Source organism: Mauremys mutica, chromosome 7 (assembly GCF_020497125.1).
Source record: "Mauremys mutica isolate MM-2020 ecotype Southern chromosome 7, ASM2049712v1, whole genome shotgun sequence".
NCBI lineage: Eukaryota > Metazoa > Chordata > Testudines > Geoemydidae > Mauremys > Mauremys mutica.
Genome location: NC_059078.1, coordinates 57,237,426 through 57,255,143, shown reverse-complemented (window position 1 = coordinate 57,255,143; position 17,718 = coordinate 57,237,426). Strand labels below are relative to the sequence as shown.

Below are 17,718 nucleotides of genomic sequence, written 5' to 3'. Positions count from 1 at the left end.
TTCCTGGTGTAACTCCTTGGGGCTTCACCAAGGATGGATTTAGCTTTGCGTATTACTGCAACAACTAAACTACAGGGAGTGGTGAGGAAAGTAAGGACTATTTCCCTGTTTCCAAGTATCTTTCACAATACCTGACACCTCTCACAAGCTGCTCTTTAACTTTTATCACACATTGTAAATCCATGAATCTCCCGGCAAGCAAGTGAGTGACTTTCATTAACCCCAAGACTAAGGCCTGGGCTACACTACGGGGGGGGGGGGGGGTGTCGAACAAAGGTACGCGACTTCAGCTACGCAAATAGCGTAGCTGAAGTCGAACTACCTTAGTTCGAATTTCCTATCTGTCCAGACGCCGCGGGATCAAACTCCGCAGCTCCCCCGTCGACTCCGCCACCGCCGTTCGCGGTGGTGGAGTTCCGGAGTCGACGGGAGTGCGTTCAGAGTTCGAACTATCGCGTCTAGATTAGACGCGATAGTTCGAACTCCGAGAAGTTGAACTCTCCGCGTCGACCCGGCGGGTAAGTATGGACCTACCCAAAGTCATTTGCTCAAGGCCATGGAGGGGGCGTGACAGTGCCCGGGCCCCTGGCTCCCAGGCCCGTGCTCAGATCCCTAAGGCACTGCTGCCAAATTCCCAGCACTGGGGAGTGTGAACTGCAAACCGCCGAGCAGCCGGAGAACACGAGTGGCTAGGGATGAGCGGAGCATGGCACTGAGGGGTTGAAAGGCAGCCAGGGAAAGATCGCAGCAGCAAAGGAGTGCCACTGTGTGCCCTAAGCACTGGTCATTCCCCAGTTCCCTGCAAGCGGATGGGTGTCTTGTCTCTGCTCTCTTGTAATCCCATGTCTGGCAGCCTGTGGAAGAGATTCTGCAGCATGTTGGGGCAGCTGACTGATTGGACGCTCTGTGGGGCACTATGGGTCTGCACAGCACCTACCACAGTGGGGTCCTGATCTTGGCTGGGGCTTGTCATAGGGTGGCACCTGGCCCTTTAAGAGGCCAGTGCACCTGTGACCTGTCAGCTGATCCCCCCAGTTGGGGTTAAGGGAGGGCAGCTGCCCCTGTTAGGCTGGAGTCAGCAGAATTATCTGAGGGAAGAAGCCAAAGGAGAGCAGCAAGTGGGCGCTGTGGGGGAGAACTGACCCAAGCTGGGGAGCCCTGATGAGTGCAAGGTTCAGGCAGTGACCCCTAGGGGCGGGGGTGAACCAGCTGGGTCAGGGGCTAGAGGGTTGTTTTGGGAGGGTGGACCCCCATGAGCGGAGGCTGGGAGAGCAGGACCCTGGCTCCAGGGCCAGGGGATCTGGGATCGCAGTGCTGCTATTGACTCTTGGGTGGTGTCTTGGGGGTGGGGGGGAGGGTGTCCCTGGAGAGGGGAATAGGAAAAACCTGCTGTTACTCTCGGTGTGTATTGTAGGAATGGGAGAGGTGCTTTACCACAAGGCTTTTGGGGCAGCACAGAATAAATTATGCCCAGAGATGGGCTTTGTATCAGACACTTCCTTTCGTGGGTGGAAGAGAGGGGAAACTGAGGCAGGCACACCTGGGTTCTTCTAGAGGCTGCCTAGGGTGGTGGCTTGTCACGGGCCTCATTGGAAAGGCTGCATCCCTCCGCTGGTGGCGGATCCAACCGTAGAACTGGCTTTGGTTTCATCTCCTCACACAGAGAGAAGCTCACACCCCTTCCCTGAAACAGGACTTTCAGTTGCGGGTTTGGGGAGAAGGGCAGTAACCCCATGGGGAGAGCGCAGGGTGTGCATCACCTGTAGCAGCTCTGAGCACCCAATGGCTGCTGCCCACATGCTCAGACCTTTAAAGGGAGGAGCCCAGAAAGGAATAAAAGGCCCCACTGGCCAGGAGAAAACTGCTGACTGGTGCAGTTGTTATGGGATGAAGGAGCCGGTGACATTTCTCTTGGCAATGGCCAGACCTGGAGTCAGGAAGGGATGTCCCTCTAGAGCACGTGGGCAGGGACTGCGAGGGGCTGGCCTCCCATGTCTCTCTCCACTGTGGGGGATGATCCACCCCCCAATCCACCCATACTGTCTCTTAGGGCTGAGCTGAACCTCCCTCCATATGGGCCCATAGATTTCAAGGGGGCTAAACACAACTCCAGGAAGGGGTAGGCAGAAGGGGGCTCCAAGCAACTGGGAGCACAGGAGCTGCCCGACTGGATCAGAGCCGGGGTCCAGCTCGTCCAGTGTCCTGCCACCACCAGTGACCAGTGCCAGCTGCTCTAGAGGAAGGGGCAAGACCCCCTGTAGAGCCCGGTTATGGGGCAATCTGCTCCCAGGGATGGTGCCTGAGCACATTTCCACCAGCCCCATCCCAGCCCCCGGTTCTCTCTCTGCTCTGAGATCCGAGCGGCCTTTCCCCTGACCGCAGGGCTGTGGGGAACATTGGCTGAAGCCCCTTGGGGTGGGTTGGGTCTCACAGGGGGTCAACTTGCAAAGGCGCTTTTGGCCACTGTTGCATTTGCACCTGCAGTACCAGCACATCCTCCCCGCAGTGAGTCACAGTCCCTATCTGTTAGGCTCCTGTGTGGGTAACCCCCCCCCAATCAATGCCTGCAGTGGGGCTGCGGGGGGCACAGAGAGGCTGGCAGGGGGCTGGCAGGGTGGGAGGGCCTGCTGGATAATCTGTTCTTTCTCTCTTTACATGTCCTTTGGTCTGTATTCATAGCTGGGGACACATGTGGCTTGTGCAGACCAAGGAATGCCCCTGCCAACCACTGCCAGCCTTGCCTGCTTCTGTATCCGCGTGGCAGGGACTCACTCAGGGTCAGGGTATCCCCTGGGGACCTTTGTTCCTCAGTTGCACTTTGGGCAATGATGACGGCAGTGCAGAGCTGCCCTTGTACTTCCACCAGGGCTGGCCTGCCACTCCCCTTCACCTCTTTTTTCATCCCACTGCAAACACCAGCTGAGGAGCTTCCAGGGAAGGCATCCACAGGGCATGAGTTTAACTGGTGCTGCTGCTAAGCTCAGGGACTCTGCCACGCAGGCTTGAGCACCATCTCCTGGCATGTTATCTATGAACTGACTGTTTACATATCTTCAGCCTCTCTGGTAGCAGGAATCAGGTCACATGGCAGATGAGATGGTTTGTATCAGCCATGCAGAGTCTGTCTGATTCATTGCACTGTAGAACCTAGCCAGAGCTGGCCCACTCCTGGCCCTGGCCAAAGAAGATGGGTATGCAGCTCTCTGGCCCCTGGACGTACTGTGGCTGCTTTGCTGCATGGAGTGGTGGGTCGCCATGCTATGCAAACTGAGCAGCAAGCTGCACTATCACCATAACCCCGCTATGCCCCTGTGAGCCAGGGCCCCAAATCTTTGCGTTTCAGGGGGTGCCTGTCTGAGCCTGTGTAAGGTCCCACCCCCTGCTCCACTACCCTCACCACTCGTGAACAGCCCTCCACTACGCAGGCCCAGGTTTCCACCCTGTAGCTCATGTCTCCTGCTAAACATAGCAAAAGGACCAGCCCGTAGCCGGGGCCATCTCAGCCAAAGCAGCTAATCACCCAAGGCCCCAAAACTAAATCCAAGCGAGAAATCATCATCACCTCCTGGTCAGCCCTGCACCCTCCTGGCCAGTGCAGCAAACAGTCTGATCCCAGCCCACAATATGCTCAGCAGTCTAGGCCAGCACCTACAACAGTGATATATGTGTCACTGGGAGGAACAGATCCCAACCAACACCACTCCAGAGAACCCTGCACAGAGAGCCCAGTTCTGTTGTGCACTGGGTTGGGACTCAGGAGACCTGGGTTCTGGAGCTAGCTCTGCCACTGGCCTGCTGGGTAACCTTGGGCAAGTCACATTGCTACTCTGTGCCTCAGTTTCCTCCCTGACATCCTTTGTAAAGTGCGTGGCGCACAGCAGCTGAAAGGGGCTCAGTATTATTCTCACACTAGCACATAGCCTCACCACAGCGATGTCCACAGCTAAGGCAGAATCAACGGCCCTAGGCACAAAGCACAGTCCACCCCCGAGGGGAGTGACTGTGTGATCCCGGGGATGTGGGGAGACAGAAGCCTTTTCTACGCCAGTGACTGAAATGCTGGGGAGTGCAGGGAGGAGGCTGCCTCGGCTGATCAGTCTTTCCATGGGGGGGCGGGGATGGTCCCAGCCTATTTGTCACACACACCTCCCACTTTCCAAACTCTGGGCTGGTGGCTCCTCACGCTGCCTCCTCCACCTCTTCTGCTTCTGGGTTCATGCTGCACTTGCCAGGAGACCTGGGCTTCCTGGGCCTCCCCACTTAGGAACTGCTGGATGCACCCCTGCCTGACTCAGGGGGAAGGAGAGAAATAGCCCCGATGGCATCATGTTCTAGTCTCCGAGAGTCACAGACTCATAGGTCAGAAGGGACCATTGTGATCATCTAGTCCGACCTCCTGCCCTTCGCAGGCCACAGAACCTCATCCACGCTTCTGTAACAGACCCTTAACTCTGGCTGAGTTACTGACGTCCTCACATCATGGGTTAAAGATTTCAAGTTACAGAGAATCCACCATTTACACTAGTTTAAACCTGCAAGTGACCCATGCCCCACGCTGCAGAGGAAGGTGAAAACCCCACAGGGTCTCTGCCAATCTAACCTGAGGGAAAATTCTTTCCCGACCCCAAATATGGCCATCAGTTAGACTCAGCATGTGGGTGAGACCCACCAGGAAGACACCTCAGGAAGAATTCTCTGTAGTAACTCAGAGCCCCCCTCCCCATCCAGTGTCCCATCCACTGGCTATGGATTAGTCACCTGTCACCAGGCAGGAGAGGACGTTGCTGAGACGGGAGTCCTCGCCGAGCACAGTGTGCGAACCGTGCTGGGTGGGTCATCCCTGCCTCTGTTGCACACCTGGGGGCTCAGTCCCATTTTTACAGCCCCCACACCTACGTTGCTGTGCTAATAAAGGCCTAGGAACTGACTAGAACCGGGCTCTGCCTGGAGGTATCAGACTGTTGCTCTTTGCTGCCACTGTGAGGCTAGAGTGGGGACAGCGGCGTGGGTGCAGAGTAGTAAGGCAAGAAAGGACTTGACTGCCACCTGCTGGGGAACACTCTCATGTTGTTTTTAGCAAGGAAGCGCTGACCATCAGCTGCGTCTCAGGGAATACGGACACTACAATGCTATGGCAAAACGGCAGCACTGCGTCACTCTGGAGTAGACACACACTTGCTACAGCAATGGAAGAGGTTTTCCAATCAATGTAGTTAACCCACATCTTCAAGAGGTGGTAGCTAGATCACTGGAAGAATTCTTCCCTCGACCGAGGGCTGTCTACGCTGGGGCTTAGGTCAGCTTAGCGACCTCTCACAGGGTTGTGAATGTTTCACACCCCGAGCAATGTAGCTAACTCAACTTAAGTTTTAGGTGCAGACCAGACCATAGTAACTTATTGGGATAAGAGAGAAAAATTCAAAGTTAAGGCTACCTGGAAAAGCCCAAGCAAACCTCCATTGTCAACTGGTGATGCAGTGCTAATGCTCCCCAGATAACCTTAATGCTTACCTCTTCACCCTGGCGGAAAGAGCAGAGGGGACAGGCAGCATCTCTCTGCAGTGTAACAGATTTTGAGGACTCCTGTGAGAAATTCACTGACTGTAGGTGTAGCTGAGCACAGAGTCGGGCCTATGAACTCCAGCGACCGTGCACAAGTACAGCTTACAGCAGAGTCAGAAGGATCTGATCTTGAAGAATTCCAAGAGCCTGCAGCTGCCGGGTTGACCCTGGGGCGAGGAGATATTTAAAGGTACGGCTGCTCTGCAGCTGGAGGTGGAATTCCCAGCTTGGGTGAAGGTACAAGCGCTAGTCTGATCAAGTTAGTGTGCTAGAAAGATCAGTGTAGCCCCAGCAACATGGGCAGAAAGACAGGCTAGGCCTACATACCTAGAGTATCCGAGGGGTTTGTATGTGTGGGAGTAGCCCGAGCTGCCCCAGCACTGCTGCAGCTTCGCTGCTATTTCTAATACACTAGGTCAATCGGAGCTGGTGCGTGTATGTCTATCTGAGCTGGCCATTACCCCTGCAGCTGCAGTGTGGCCCTACCCTAAGATACACGGGACCCAAACCGTAATGGGCTTTGTAGCTCATTGGGCCCTGGAGCCTTGTGATGCTCTCAGAAACCAACAGGAAGCGAGAGCAACCCATGGAGCTCCATGTGTGAAACCCCACAGAGCCAGGCAGCATGGAGAGGTCAAGGCCTAGTCTCTGGAGGCTCCTCAGACTAGTGCACAGCAGTTATCTAAGCCAAGGAGTGTGAGGCCTATTTCCCCATTTCCATGTGACATTCACAATTCCCCACCCCTCTCACAAGCTGCTCTTTAAACTTTATCACACATTGTAAATCCATGAATCTCCTGGCAGGCAGGTGAGTGACTTTCATTTCCCGGAAACCCAATAGATACACCCAAATAAATTAACCCCAAGACTAAGTCATTTGCTCAAGGCCATGGAGGGGGCGTGACAGTGCCCAGGCCCCTGGCTCCCAGGCCCGTGCTCAGATCCCTAAGGCACTGCTGCCAAATTCCCAGCACTGGAGAGTGTGAACTGCAAACCGCCGAGCAGCCGGAGAACACGAGTGGCTAGGGATGAGCGGAGCATGGCACTGAGGGGTTGAAAGGCAGCCAGGGAAAGATCGCAGCAGCAAAGGAGTGCCACTGTGTGCCCTAAGCGCTGGTCATTCCCCAGTTCCCTGCAAACGGGTGGGCATCCTGTCTCTGCTCTCCTGTAATCCCATGTCTGGCAGCCTGTGGAAGAGATTCTGCAGCATGTTGAGGCAGCTGATTGATTGGAAGCTCTGTGGGGCACTATGGGTCTGCACAGCACCTACCACAGTGGGGCCCTGATCTTGGCTGGGGCTTGTCACAAGGTGGCACCTGGCCCTTTAAGAGGGAAGAGGCTAGTGTCCCTGTGACTAAATTTGTTGACCCCCCAATTGGGGTTAAGAGAGGGCAGCTGGGTGAGAACTGCCTGAGATTAGAGGAGATGGGGAACAGCTGGAGACGAGGAGTAGCAGAAAGCTGGTGAGACGTGCTTGGCAGAGACACTAGGGTAGTACAGGGAACCTGGGAGAGAAAGTGGGGACCTGGTGGGAGCTGGAAGAGATTGGTTGGCTGGAACTGACCAAAGCTGGGCCCTCCTGAGGAGCAGATGGCTTGGGAGAAGGTTCTGTGAAAAGGGGAAGATCCAGCTTGGACTAGGGAGGCTGGGACAGATACCAGATGCAAGAGGGTTGTGGCTGGAGGGTAGATCCCCTGATGCAGGCAGAGAGGGCTGGGGACTGGAATGCAGACCTGACTTGGGGCTGTGGGAGAAGAGCCCTGAGACCTGTCTCCCTTGGCTGGACGGGGGGATAGTGGTGCCCTGGGACAGGGTCAAATGGAGTGCTGGTAGGCGCTCACATGGTTGACCTGGAAGTGACCCCCCCATTCCCAGCATGGGAAACTGCTGTGGTTCAGGTTACTGTGGGAATTGGAGACTGGTTTTACTACAAGGGCTTGGGGGAACTACTGTGCTGGTGGAGATGAATAAGTTGTGCCCAAAGGTGGGAGGTTGTACTAGATGCTGTGAGACTTTGCTCCTTTCATGGGTGAATGGAGGGAAAACTGAGGCAGACACACCTGTTCTGCTGTAGCCTGCCACAGGAGGGCACGGAAAGAGGAGCCACCGATGGCAGGGCCTCTAATCTACTGTAACACAGCTAATAACTTTGGCCTGGGTCTCTAGCAGACCATTAAATAGCAGTCTTGTCTTTTTAGCCTCCTGCACAGCTGCATAGAATGAAAGCTACCTGCAGATCTCACACGCATGCTTCCTGACTGTAGGTAGCACAGATGATTAGCTAGACAAGGGCTTGTGGCTCAGGGGAGGGATCCAGTCACGCAGTTGCTTAAAAACAAACCAACATTTCTCTTCAAGGGTAAAAAAAAAAAAAAGATGCATTAGGGGAAAGAAATGGCTGGCTCCTCCCATCAAACCTCAGTGGTCCTGCTGGCATTATACAGTCAGCAATCCTCCTGTGCCAGCCAGATAGCTGGGCTGGGGAAAAAAGCCCCAATTGCTGACTCGCTCTTTGTATTGTTAGGGGGAGCTGCCAGATGTTTGCAGTTGATACGCCAGGGTCTGGTGTACATATACAATGGGCATCACAGCCCTTCCGGCTACGATAAAGCCTGTGTGAAAGGAACGGCAGCACGGTGTGTGGGCAGAGGGCTGGGGTGCAGATCAGTCACTGGACAGGGGTCTGGCCTAGTGACACTGCTGAACTGAGCACTTCTTTGGAAGCAGCTCCAAGATTTTCCAGTACCTGTTTGCTAACAGCATGGCAAAACCCTGCCCTGGAGGTGGGGCTGCCCTGGGGTGAATCACAGGATTACCTACCAGAGCCATCCTGCTAGCAGAGGGCAGGAGGGCTCCAGATGGGCACTGGGCAGGGGCATGTTGCTGCCCTAAGACAGCAGCAGAGGCATGTGCTGGCTGGAGGGGATGGCAGACCATGCTCCTTGAGGCATGGTGGTCCAGCCAGCTTGGTGCCCAACCCTAGAGCGTCTTGAGCACTCAGCTGGATTCCTGCTTTGCTGGAGCAGAGGACAGGAGGGACAGAGTCTCTCTCCCCACCAACTCATTGAGGCAGGGTTGGCACAGATCCAAAAGGCAGGGCAGTGGTTCACTGGGGCTGATTCCTGCTCTACCAGGGTAAATCAGGACTAAATGCACCAAAGTCTATGGGTTACACTTCAGTGGGAGCGAGAGGACAGCCAGGCCTGGGTTTAGACAGGAAGTGGGTTTGGGGGGAAGACCCATGGAAAACAAACTCCTCTGTGTGGTGCTGAAGTCACAGAAGTGCTCAGTGCTGGCCTCACTCTACTCCCACTGAAGTCAATGGTAAAACTCCCCTTGCTGTCCATGGCAGCCATGCTAGACAAATGCTGAGGACCCCACCCTATTGTTAAACCAGAGCCATCTCTCCTGCTCATGGGGCCCGGTCCAGCCCTGCCTCCCCACCCCCTGGGAACTGGGAGAGCCTGCAGAAGTTGTGAAAGTTTGTGGCTCCCAGGGAAGGGGCACCTCTTATGCGCTGATGAGCTCAGCTCCCTTGAGACTCCCTGCACCTCAGGGCATGGGACTGGGAGGGGCACAGCTGGTGGCTCTATGCCAATGCACACCACTGCAAAATCCCTGCAGGGCCAGTCTTACACTGACTAGCTAGTTCCACCCTCCACTGTGGAGCTAGTGGGATCTCTGGAGACATGAAATGTGTTAACCCTTTGGAGCCTGGACACGCAACAAAGCACTGACTTGCCTGGAAACCCCAGGTGTTTCTATGGTTGTGGGCAGTGTTGTAACCATGTCAGCCCCAGGATATTAGAGAGACAAGGTGGGGGAGGTAATATCTTTTCTTGGACCAACTTCTGTTAGTGAGAAAGACAAGCTTTCGAGCTAAACAAAGCTCTTCCTGAGGAATCATTTTGACTTTCTCATTTCATTTCAATAAGCTAAAATTGTTTTGACTTTATCCCTTTGTTTAATTTCATTTTGACTCTTGTATGATAGTAATTGTAATACGTTATGCTGCTTATATTCAGTATTTTATACTGGAATATTTGTTTTAATGCTATCTTTATATCGTATGTTGAAGTGTAAATATAACCTGTAGATGGTATCAAAACAAAATGATTCAATGTTATTTAAACAAAATGGTTCTGAATTATCCAAATTAAACTTTTCAGTGTTTCTGAATCAAATTTTTTTGGGGGGGAATTCTGTCTTGTGAAAACTTTCCAAACTTTGACTTTTTGTTCCAATTCATAATGAAAACAAATGTTGGCATTTCCTGCAGATGGAAGTTCTGGTTTTCGGCCAGCTCTACTAAGCGTGTTATTCTGGGGGATTGACCAAATTCCTGTCAAAACCAATTCCATGATCATTCCATCAGTCACGGGAATCATTCCCTGGCCTATGTGCTCAGGGCCTTGCGCAGGGGACATGCAGTTGGAATAGGAGCATGTGTCCATGGAGCCGGACAGCTGATTGCATGGGGGACTGGTCCATCCCTGGATCCCCAAATGGGTTAGTGCAAGTGCTTGGAAGGTTACACCGGGGAGCAGCTAAACAGTGGCCTGTGTTGGGGGAAATGCTCCCTGCCAACTTCAGCTCTGCGCTTGACCGGCTCTGTCAGAAATAAATAATGAAAGGGGAAGTAACGAGTCAGGAATCAGACTGTGCTCAATACGGAGAATCCCTTGATCAAAACGTCCAGGTTGCTTTGTCAGCAGTTCCGCCATTGCAGCGAGAGAGGATGCCTTGTGGCATCGCGTTGCTGTGCATGAGGAGGCAGATTTGCTTTTATGTCTCTAACATCACAAGCTAATGGCCCATCAGTGTTTCACAGCCTGTCCAATAAATCAATTCCTGCACTTTTAGGCACTCTTTGAGCAACTTTAGTCTTGGGGAGGGTCTGGGGCTATTTGCCTTATTAAACAGGAGACTCCTGCAATGTGTCTGACACCAGATCATTTGTTTGCTTGTGTGGATATTACCTGCAGGTAGCAGATTTGCACCTAAGGAATGATTCAGCCAGGACTTTTACACTAGAAAGCTGTGCTACTAGATAATATAACCCCTTACATGGCACAGTAATATCAGTATAAAGGTGTTTCATACTGGTAAAGCTATTCCAGTATATGTCACTCTATACCAATATGACTGCTTCCCCATTAGGACTTTTACCAGTATAACTATTTCAGTAAAAAAAACAAATCACATTAGTAACTGATATATCTATGCCAATAAAACTTTCAAATGTAGATTAGGCCTTAGGTAGTGAATATATTTTTACTGGTGCTATGCACAGTTTCTAAGAAGAATTGTACTACAACTGGCAACAAGCATTTCTCCAAGATCTAGCTGTCTATGCATTCTGTTAAATAGAATTCGTAAGACTACCTGGGATAGCACTATCTGGTGACTCTCAGTAATGATATACCTCTGCCTCAAGGGGCTTTGTGTTGGCTGTGCACCCATTACAGAGAGCATTCATGCTCTACTTTGTCTCAGTCACCCAAATTTGACAGCTCATTGAACATTTGAAACTTCATGGCTCTCCAAAGTAATTGTTCTCTGCCTTGTTCCATGGAGCTACCCAGCCCTCTGTGGCCTTCCTTCTGCAAAATGTATCCCTCATTCCTGGTCCCTGTCTCCCATGGAGTCCCACATACAAAGTCTAAACTCCCTGCTGCACTCTAAAGCCTAGCCCTTAACACTTGGGCAAGCACCAGGTGCTAGTCTCAGCTGCCTGCAGCCTTAGGTGTCCTATTAACTCCCTATCCCCTCCCTCCCGTCAACTCCGGCAGTGAGAGTCAGTCTCCTAGCAGCCTCCTCTCCCCACTGTGGCATTCAGAGCTGTTATCTGTGCCGGGAGGCAGAGAGCATCCCCTGGACTGTAGCTGTGCTCCCAGAAGAATAGCATTTACAGCCATTCCCAACAATGGGCTGTGCCACCCTCTGAGCCATGTCACCAGATGAGCTAGTATAAAAGAGAGAGAGACTGAGCCTACATGCATCCAGTGCTCAGCCACTCTGGACTCCCCTGGCAAAGGGACTCCCTGACTCTGACAAGTTCCCTTCAAGTTACTCGTCTTCTCCAGCTTCGAATTTCTGTCGCCAGGCAGTTTGCACCAGTGAGTGAATTAAAAGCACATCGCTCCCTGGTGAACCGCCATGAGCTCCTCCCGGCTAAACAACAGATCTGAGAGCCACTTTCGAGCCCAGGAGGAGCACGAGCTAGAAACCCTGGGGAAGAAAGCGTGGGACAATCCTGTTTACAATGGCTCCCCCTCTGCCTCTCTGAAGATCCGAGCCATCTACAACCCCAAGGCCATTCTGGAGAACCCCTACGAGAACATTGAGAAGCTGGGGGACTCCCTTCCCTACCAAGAAGAGAGGAAAAAGGCGGAGGATGTGAAGAAGAAACCCTTGCCCAAGTGCTGCTTCTGTTTCTTCAAAGGCATCCGAGGTAAAACTTTTGGGTCTGGTTAGAATGTGTTTATAAACCATGTGAAGAGCAGCCCTGGGAGCCAAGAGCCATAGAGCAGCTGTGTGACATGGAAAGCTGCACATAGACATAGTGAGCACTCCTCTAATGTGTTCTGTCTGAGGTCACGCAACGAATCTGTGGCAGCTCCAGGGACAGAACCCAGGAGTCCTGATCCCACACTCCCTGCCTTATCTCTGAGGTGTAGCCATTGTTCCCATTTTACAGATGGGGACAGCAAGGTGCAGAAAAGCTAAGGGGCTTGCTCGAGGTCACAGCCTAGAATAGAACCTAGGCATCCTGATTCCAAACCCCTACTGTAGGAATTAGACAATAAGCCTTCCCTAGATGTTTTTTATTCTAGAGGGGATAATAGTGACCCCTATATCAACACTTCCTATATATACATATGTATATAAAACTGGAAGATGAAAAGCCACCACACTATTGGGCTGTGGGGATTAATCTATAGGGAATCAAGTATCAGAGGGGTAGCCGTGTTAGTCTGGTTCTGTAGAAGCAGCAAAGAATCCTGTGGCACCTTATAGACTAACAGACGTTTTGCAGCATGAGCTTTCGTGGGTGAATACCCACTTCTTCGGATCCGAAGTGGGTGAATACCCACTTCTTCTTGCATCCGAAGAAGTGGGTATTCACACACGAAAGCTCATGCTGCAAAACGTCTGTTAGTCTATAAGGTGCCACAGGATTCTTTGCTGCTTCTATAGGGAATGAGCATAAGAGCTATATGTACATGGCTTTGCTAAAAGATAACTGGGGGGTGACACGTAGGGAGAGGGGAATTGTTTAGGCTGGCACAAGGGGCTAGATGGAACAGTAAGGGGGCTAAAAGCTAGAAACACAAAGTTAGGCTGCATCTTGGGGCAGCTCCCGGCAGTGGGATCTAGTCGATTTCAGAGTATCTCCCAGCAGAAGGGGTGAAGCCCCATGGCTTGAGAAATTAAACACCAGGCTGGAGAATGCATTAAACTGTAGGGGAAAACCTTGTACTGGTGGCCAATGAATTGGCAACATAACCTAGTAGTTTTTCCCCCCCAACTGTAAATTCTGTGGTGTTCTAATCACGGTTTCTAATACAACCCTTGTGCAAATGTACCCACTGTAACGTGTGTGTAAATCATGGATATGCAGGGCTGGAAGAGACCCCAAGAGGCAGGGGCGGCTCCAGGCACCAGCACGCCAAGTGCATGCCTGGGGCGGCAAGCCAGGGGGGGCGCTCTGCCGGTCACCGCGAGGGTGGCAGGCATGTTGCCTTCAGCGGCATGCCTGCGGAGGGTCCGCTGGTCCCATGGCTTCGGCAGACCTCCCGCAGGCATGCCGCCGAATCCACGGGACCGGGGACCTCGCACAGGCAAGCCGCCAAAGGCAGCCTGCCTGCCGTTCTTGGGGCGGCAAAATACCTAGAGCCGCCCCTGCCAAGAGGTCATCTAGTCCATTCCCTGCACCGAGGTAGTATTGAGTACATCTAGAGCATCCCTGACAGGTGTTTGTCTAACCCATTCTTGTCTAGACCAGCTGTATGATGTCTATAGTTTATATGATCAAAGATTTCTGGCTGCCATTTAGAGCGAGATCCAACACACATTGAGTGTTCCCGCTGATTTTGATAGGAGTTGGATTGGGTCTCTAGAGCAATTGATGGCATCCCTCAATAGTGCTGAGATGTAGATCTCCCCTGGCCCAGTAGCACAACTGGAAACAGAGGCTGAGAGAGGAGGAATGTGCCTACAGGGGATGGTAGGCTAATGCATTATTTACTTTGTTTTATTCTGAGGTCTGCAGTCCCCACAGGACTCCTCCTTTGCTCGGGGTGCTGTGACATAATTACAGTGTGATGCTTGAAAACGGAGAGATCAATAATTCAAAAACGAAAATCCCTTTGCAGATACGATCTCTGTGTAATGCTGATGTCCAAGAAATGAGAGTGAAAACCCCTATGGTACCATCATGTCCTCTCCTCCCTCCCTGACTAATCCACTACTGCACCCTGTAGGCAAAGATTACCCATGTATAGAGCAGTGCCATCAGGATCTGATCCAAAGCCAGAGGAAGTCAGTAGAAAACCTCCCATTGATTTAATGGGCTTTTGCTCAGCCCTTAATGTATAGTCTAGTAATTACACTTGACCTGCAGCAAGCCCATTGCATCCTCACGGCACTTGGAGATACTAATTAATTAATTCTCAGTGCACCTTATACGGGGAGAAACTGCTTATAATGCAGGGCTCGCCTGGTCTTGAGCCTCCTTCCATCCTGTCCCCCTGGAGGATGCTGATGGTGTGGAGAACAATTTAAATTTTTTTATTAAAGCTAATGTTTAAAAATATATATATAATACATAGGTTGGGGAAAGAGTGTCTGTACATCTGGGTATAGTGCTTAGATTATCCACAAATATAAAGTTAGTTTTTAAAAGTCATATGATACATAGAGTACATAATCAACAATAACCCAAATTTAGGTGACTAGATTTAACAATGCAGTTTAGATATTAGAATCCGAATACTTGAGTACATCACTCATGAAAAGTTGTACAGGGATTTGGTTGTGGAAGGCAAAATATATCCGTGAGTGGAGATTGTCGTTCAGCAATTGAGAATTAGGTGGGTTGTCTATTTAGAAACTACAGTACTCGGGAAAACAAAGTCCTGATAGAACTCAGTTCCTGACACAGCCATCTTGGCAGCTTTCCAGTCGGCAGAAGGGTTCGGAGGAGATCCAGGCAGTGGGACAGGCCAGGTGGTGGGTGACTTTCCTGCATATGGGGAAAGGCATGTTTTCTAAGCCATAGGTTAAAGTCAGGGCTTGGCTTTGGTGGCTTTAAAACTTGGGGCGAGGCCGTGTCATTGAAGAAGCTGTCACCATCAGTGCAAACATCATGTGGGCAGGAGTTCTGCTATGAGGGCTTGTTCCAGAGAGGGAGGATGGGCCAGTGGTTTGGGGGCCAACCTGGGACTTTTGAGATCCAGTTTCAATTCCAGGCTCCACGACATACTTCCTGGGTGACTTGGGCAAGCCACATAGCCTCTCCAGGCCTTAGCTCCCCATCTGCAACATCAGGAGGGTGGCCCTGCCCACTAGGGATGGGGAGGAGTGTGAGGTGCTTAGACGCTGTGCTAATGGGAGCCTTGGGTAGGTAGATCCCTGGGGATAGGAGCTGAGCCAATCTCCAAATCCTAGCTCTGATTGCATGGGAGATTGCGCTCATCTTTGTCTTGACATTTCTTTTTCTGGGCCATATCCTTAGCTGGTGTAAATCAGTTTTGTTGCAATGACTTCAGTACCGATTGAACCCTGCTGAGGAGCTTGTCCTCTTTATCTCCCCACCTCTGCCACTCTTTCCTTGATACTCCTCTGTCTCATCTCCCTTGTTCCCCACTGCCCCAAGAATCGGCAGACTCCTGCAGGATCTCTTAGTTGATAAATGGACACAGTGTTATTGACCTTCCCCACCCAAACACGCACCAGAACGTACGCCATCCTGCCTGGGAGTTAGCTCAGCTTTTCCCCATTGAGGGCCCCCGGCGTGCGTCCTCATTGCAGCTGCCATGTCCAGTGCACCTGGAGCCCAGTGTTGGTTTGGTTGGTGGTGGTGGTGTCTGCAGATGTATTGTGTTGCTGAAAGGGGAGCTTTAGCAGAAGAATTACTGAGCAGTGATGCAGGGGAGACAAGATCCCCAGCTGGACTGAATCAAGATAGCTCCACTGAAGTCAATGGAGAGGTTCCAGTTTACATCAGCTGAGGATCTGGCCCACTGACTGACTGGGTTTTGGGGGGAGAGGTGAGTAGCAGGCTTTTGGGATCCTTTCTCTTCTACCCTGTTCTGAAGCCCCATGGCCGGGCCCCAGCCTGCATTCGAAGCCATGGCCCTTCAGGACAGATGTGATCATTGGCTAGGGTCTGGTCTCTTGAGAGCAGTGCAAAGTGCTTCCATTCCCTGTTCTCCAGGGATGAAGCAGCCCGCTGGCTTCTCTGGAACGCTCACGCTGGGACAGATCCATTTTCCATCACACCATCCCTTTCTACGGAACCATAGAGGTTTTGCCAAAATTTCATTCTGGGAGGGGAAAAGGGAGTGGGGTGGGAGAGTTTGGACAGTGTTGAAATGTCACGTTTTGATGCTTTCAGAGTGAAACATTTTGATTTTTCAGTTTGCAGAGACCTTTTGCTTCAATTTTTGTAACGGGTGCCTTGTAGCCTACATTACAATGTAACAATTTTTAAAAGGCGTCGTCAAACCAGAACATTTTGATCAGCTCGAAACGATGTTTTTTCTAGGCATTTGTGGGTTTGTTCCTAATTGCAACAAAGATAAATGTCAAAATCTCATTCCTTTGGGAAACAGGGTATTCATGTCCTCGCAGCTCTGCTTGCTCCTGTTAGTAACATTACCTGCAGCAATTCTTTCACCTCTGGCATCCAAAGATTTCAAAGCAATTGATAATCACTGTAGCCCACAAAAGCTTATGCTCAAATAAATTTATTAGTCTCTAAGGTGCCACAAGGACTCCTGTTCTTATTTATGATTAGGTATCACTTCCCTGTGAAGCAGCTAAGGGAGATATAGAGATATATATAAGGACTGACACTTGGGACGCGATCCAGAGCCTAGCAGGCAACTCAGGAGCTGTCTCAGAGGAAAGACCAATCCTATAGCCCTTATTTCAGTCCACACTGGTTTGGGGGAGTGTGTTGCAAACCCCATGTCCTGTGCACAGGAACCTGTGGTGGGTTACTAGAGCAGATTGAAATGCACATTGGCCCTGGCTGACCCTATTGTACCTCTTCACATGTGCACAGAACATTAGGACAGCAAGCAAGGGGCTGGTGGTGAGATGAGGCCCCATCTCCATGGTGGCGATCCAGCTCTTTAACGCTTTACTGCCTGGTGGTGGTTGTTGATTGTTACAGTAGGGCTTAGTGACCTCACTATGCCAGGTGCTGCACAAACACAGAAGATATCCCAGCTCGAGGAGACATACCCATGCTTGCGCAGTGAAAAGAGCGTGGCGCCACTGCAGTCCCAGGGGCTAGCTGCCCCGAGTACATGCCTATGGTCTCCGATGGGATTGTACTCGGAGTAGCTAGCTTGCCCCATCACTCATGCCGCTGTAGCTACACCCTGCTTTTAGGGCACTAGTTCCAGCAGAGCTAGCACAGGGAAATTCCAGCTTGAGGCAACGTACTGAGCCACAGAATGACTTGGCCAAGGTCACACAAAGAGTTTAGGGCACAGCCAGGAATTGAACCCCAATCCCTTGAATCCCTCTCCAGTGCCTTAAGTGCATAACCTCCTTGAGGCTGAGCTGCTCCTCACATCCAGAGTTTTGTTTGACCTGGTAGAGCTGTGAAATTTTGCTCCAGATCTAGATTTGGCTTCCACTCCCTGCTTCACCCCCATAGCTCAGGGGCGTTTGCATGCAGGGTTTTGATGTGAAACCCATCTCTGGTTTGAAGACACCTCAAGCCAATGTTTGCCTCACTGAGTCGCTCACACGCATAGTAATTCAGCTGGTCTCAAAGTGCATGTGACCCAAAGGGGCAAACTGCAAACTGTCTGGGCTGCTGCTTGTGCCGATGCAGAGCAGAATGCTCTCTGCTCAGCTGCCGTGGGACAGCAGGGAGGGAGTGCACACCACTGCACCATGTTGGCACACTCCAGA

At 51.6% G+C, this 17,718-nt stretch overlaps 1 protein-coding gene across 3 annotated transcripts in view; it reads left to right on the top strand.

Moving 5' to 3' along the window:
• The first annotated feature begins 6,931 nt into the window (after nt 1-6,931).
• PKD2L1 (polycystin 2 like 1, transient receptor potential cation channel) overlaps nt 6,932-17,718 on the top strand; it is a 35,797-nt gene continuing 25,010 nt past the window's right edge. For 2 of the 3 annotated variants that reach the window (XM_045022780.1, XM_045022779.1), the window contains exon 1: nt 11,722-12,016. In XM_045022780.1, the coding sequence (XP_044878715.1) occupies nt 11,722-12,016 (295 nt within the window). Of the gene's footprint in view, nt 7,026-11,721; nt 12,017-17,718 lie in introns of those variants that run through there. The other variant, XM_045022781.1, reaches the window with a different exon arrangement.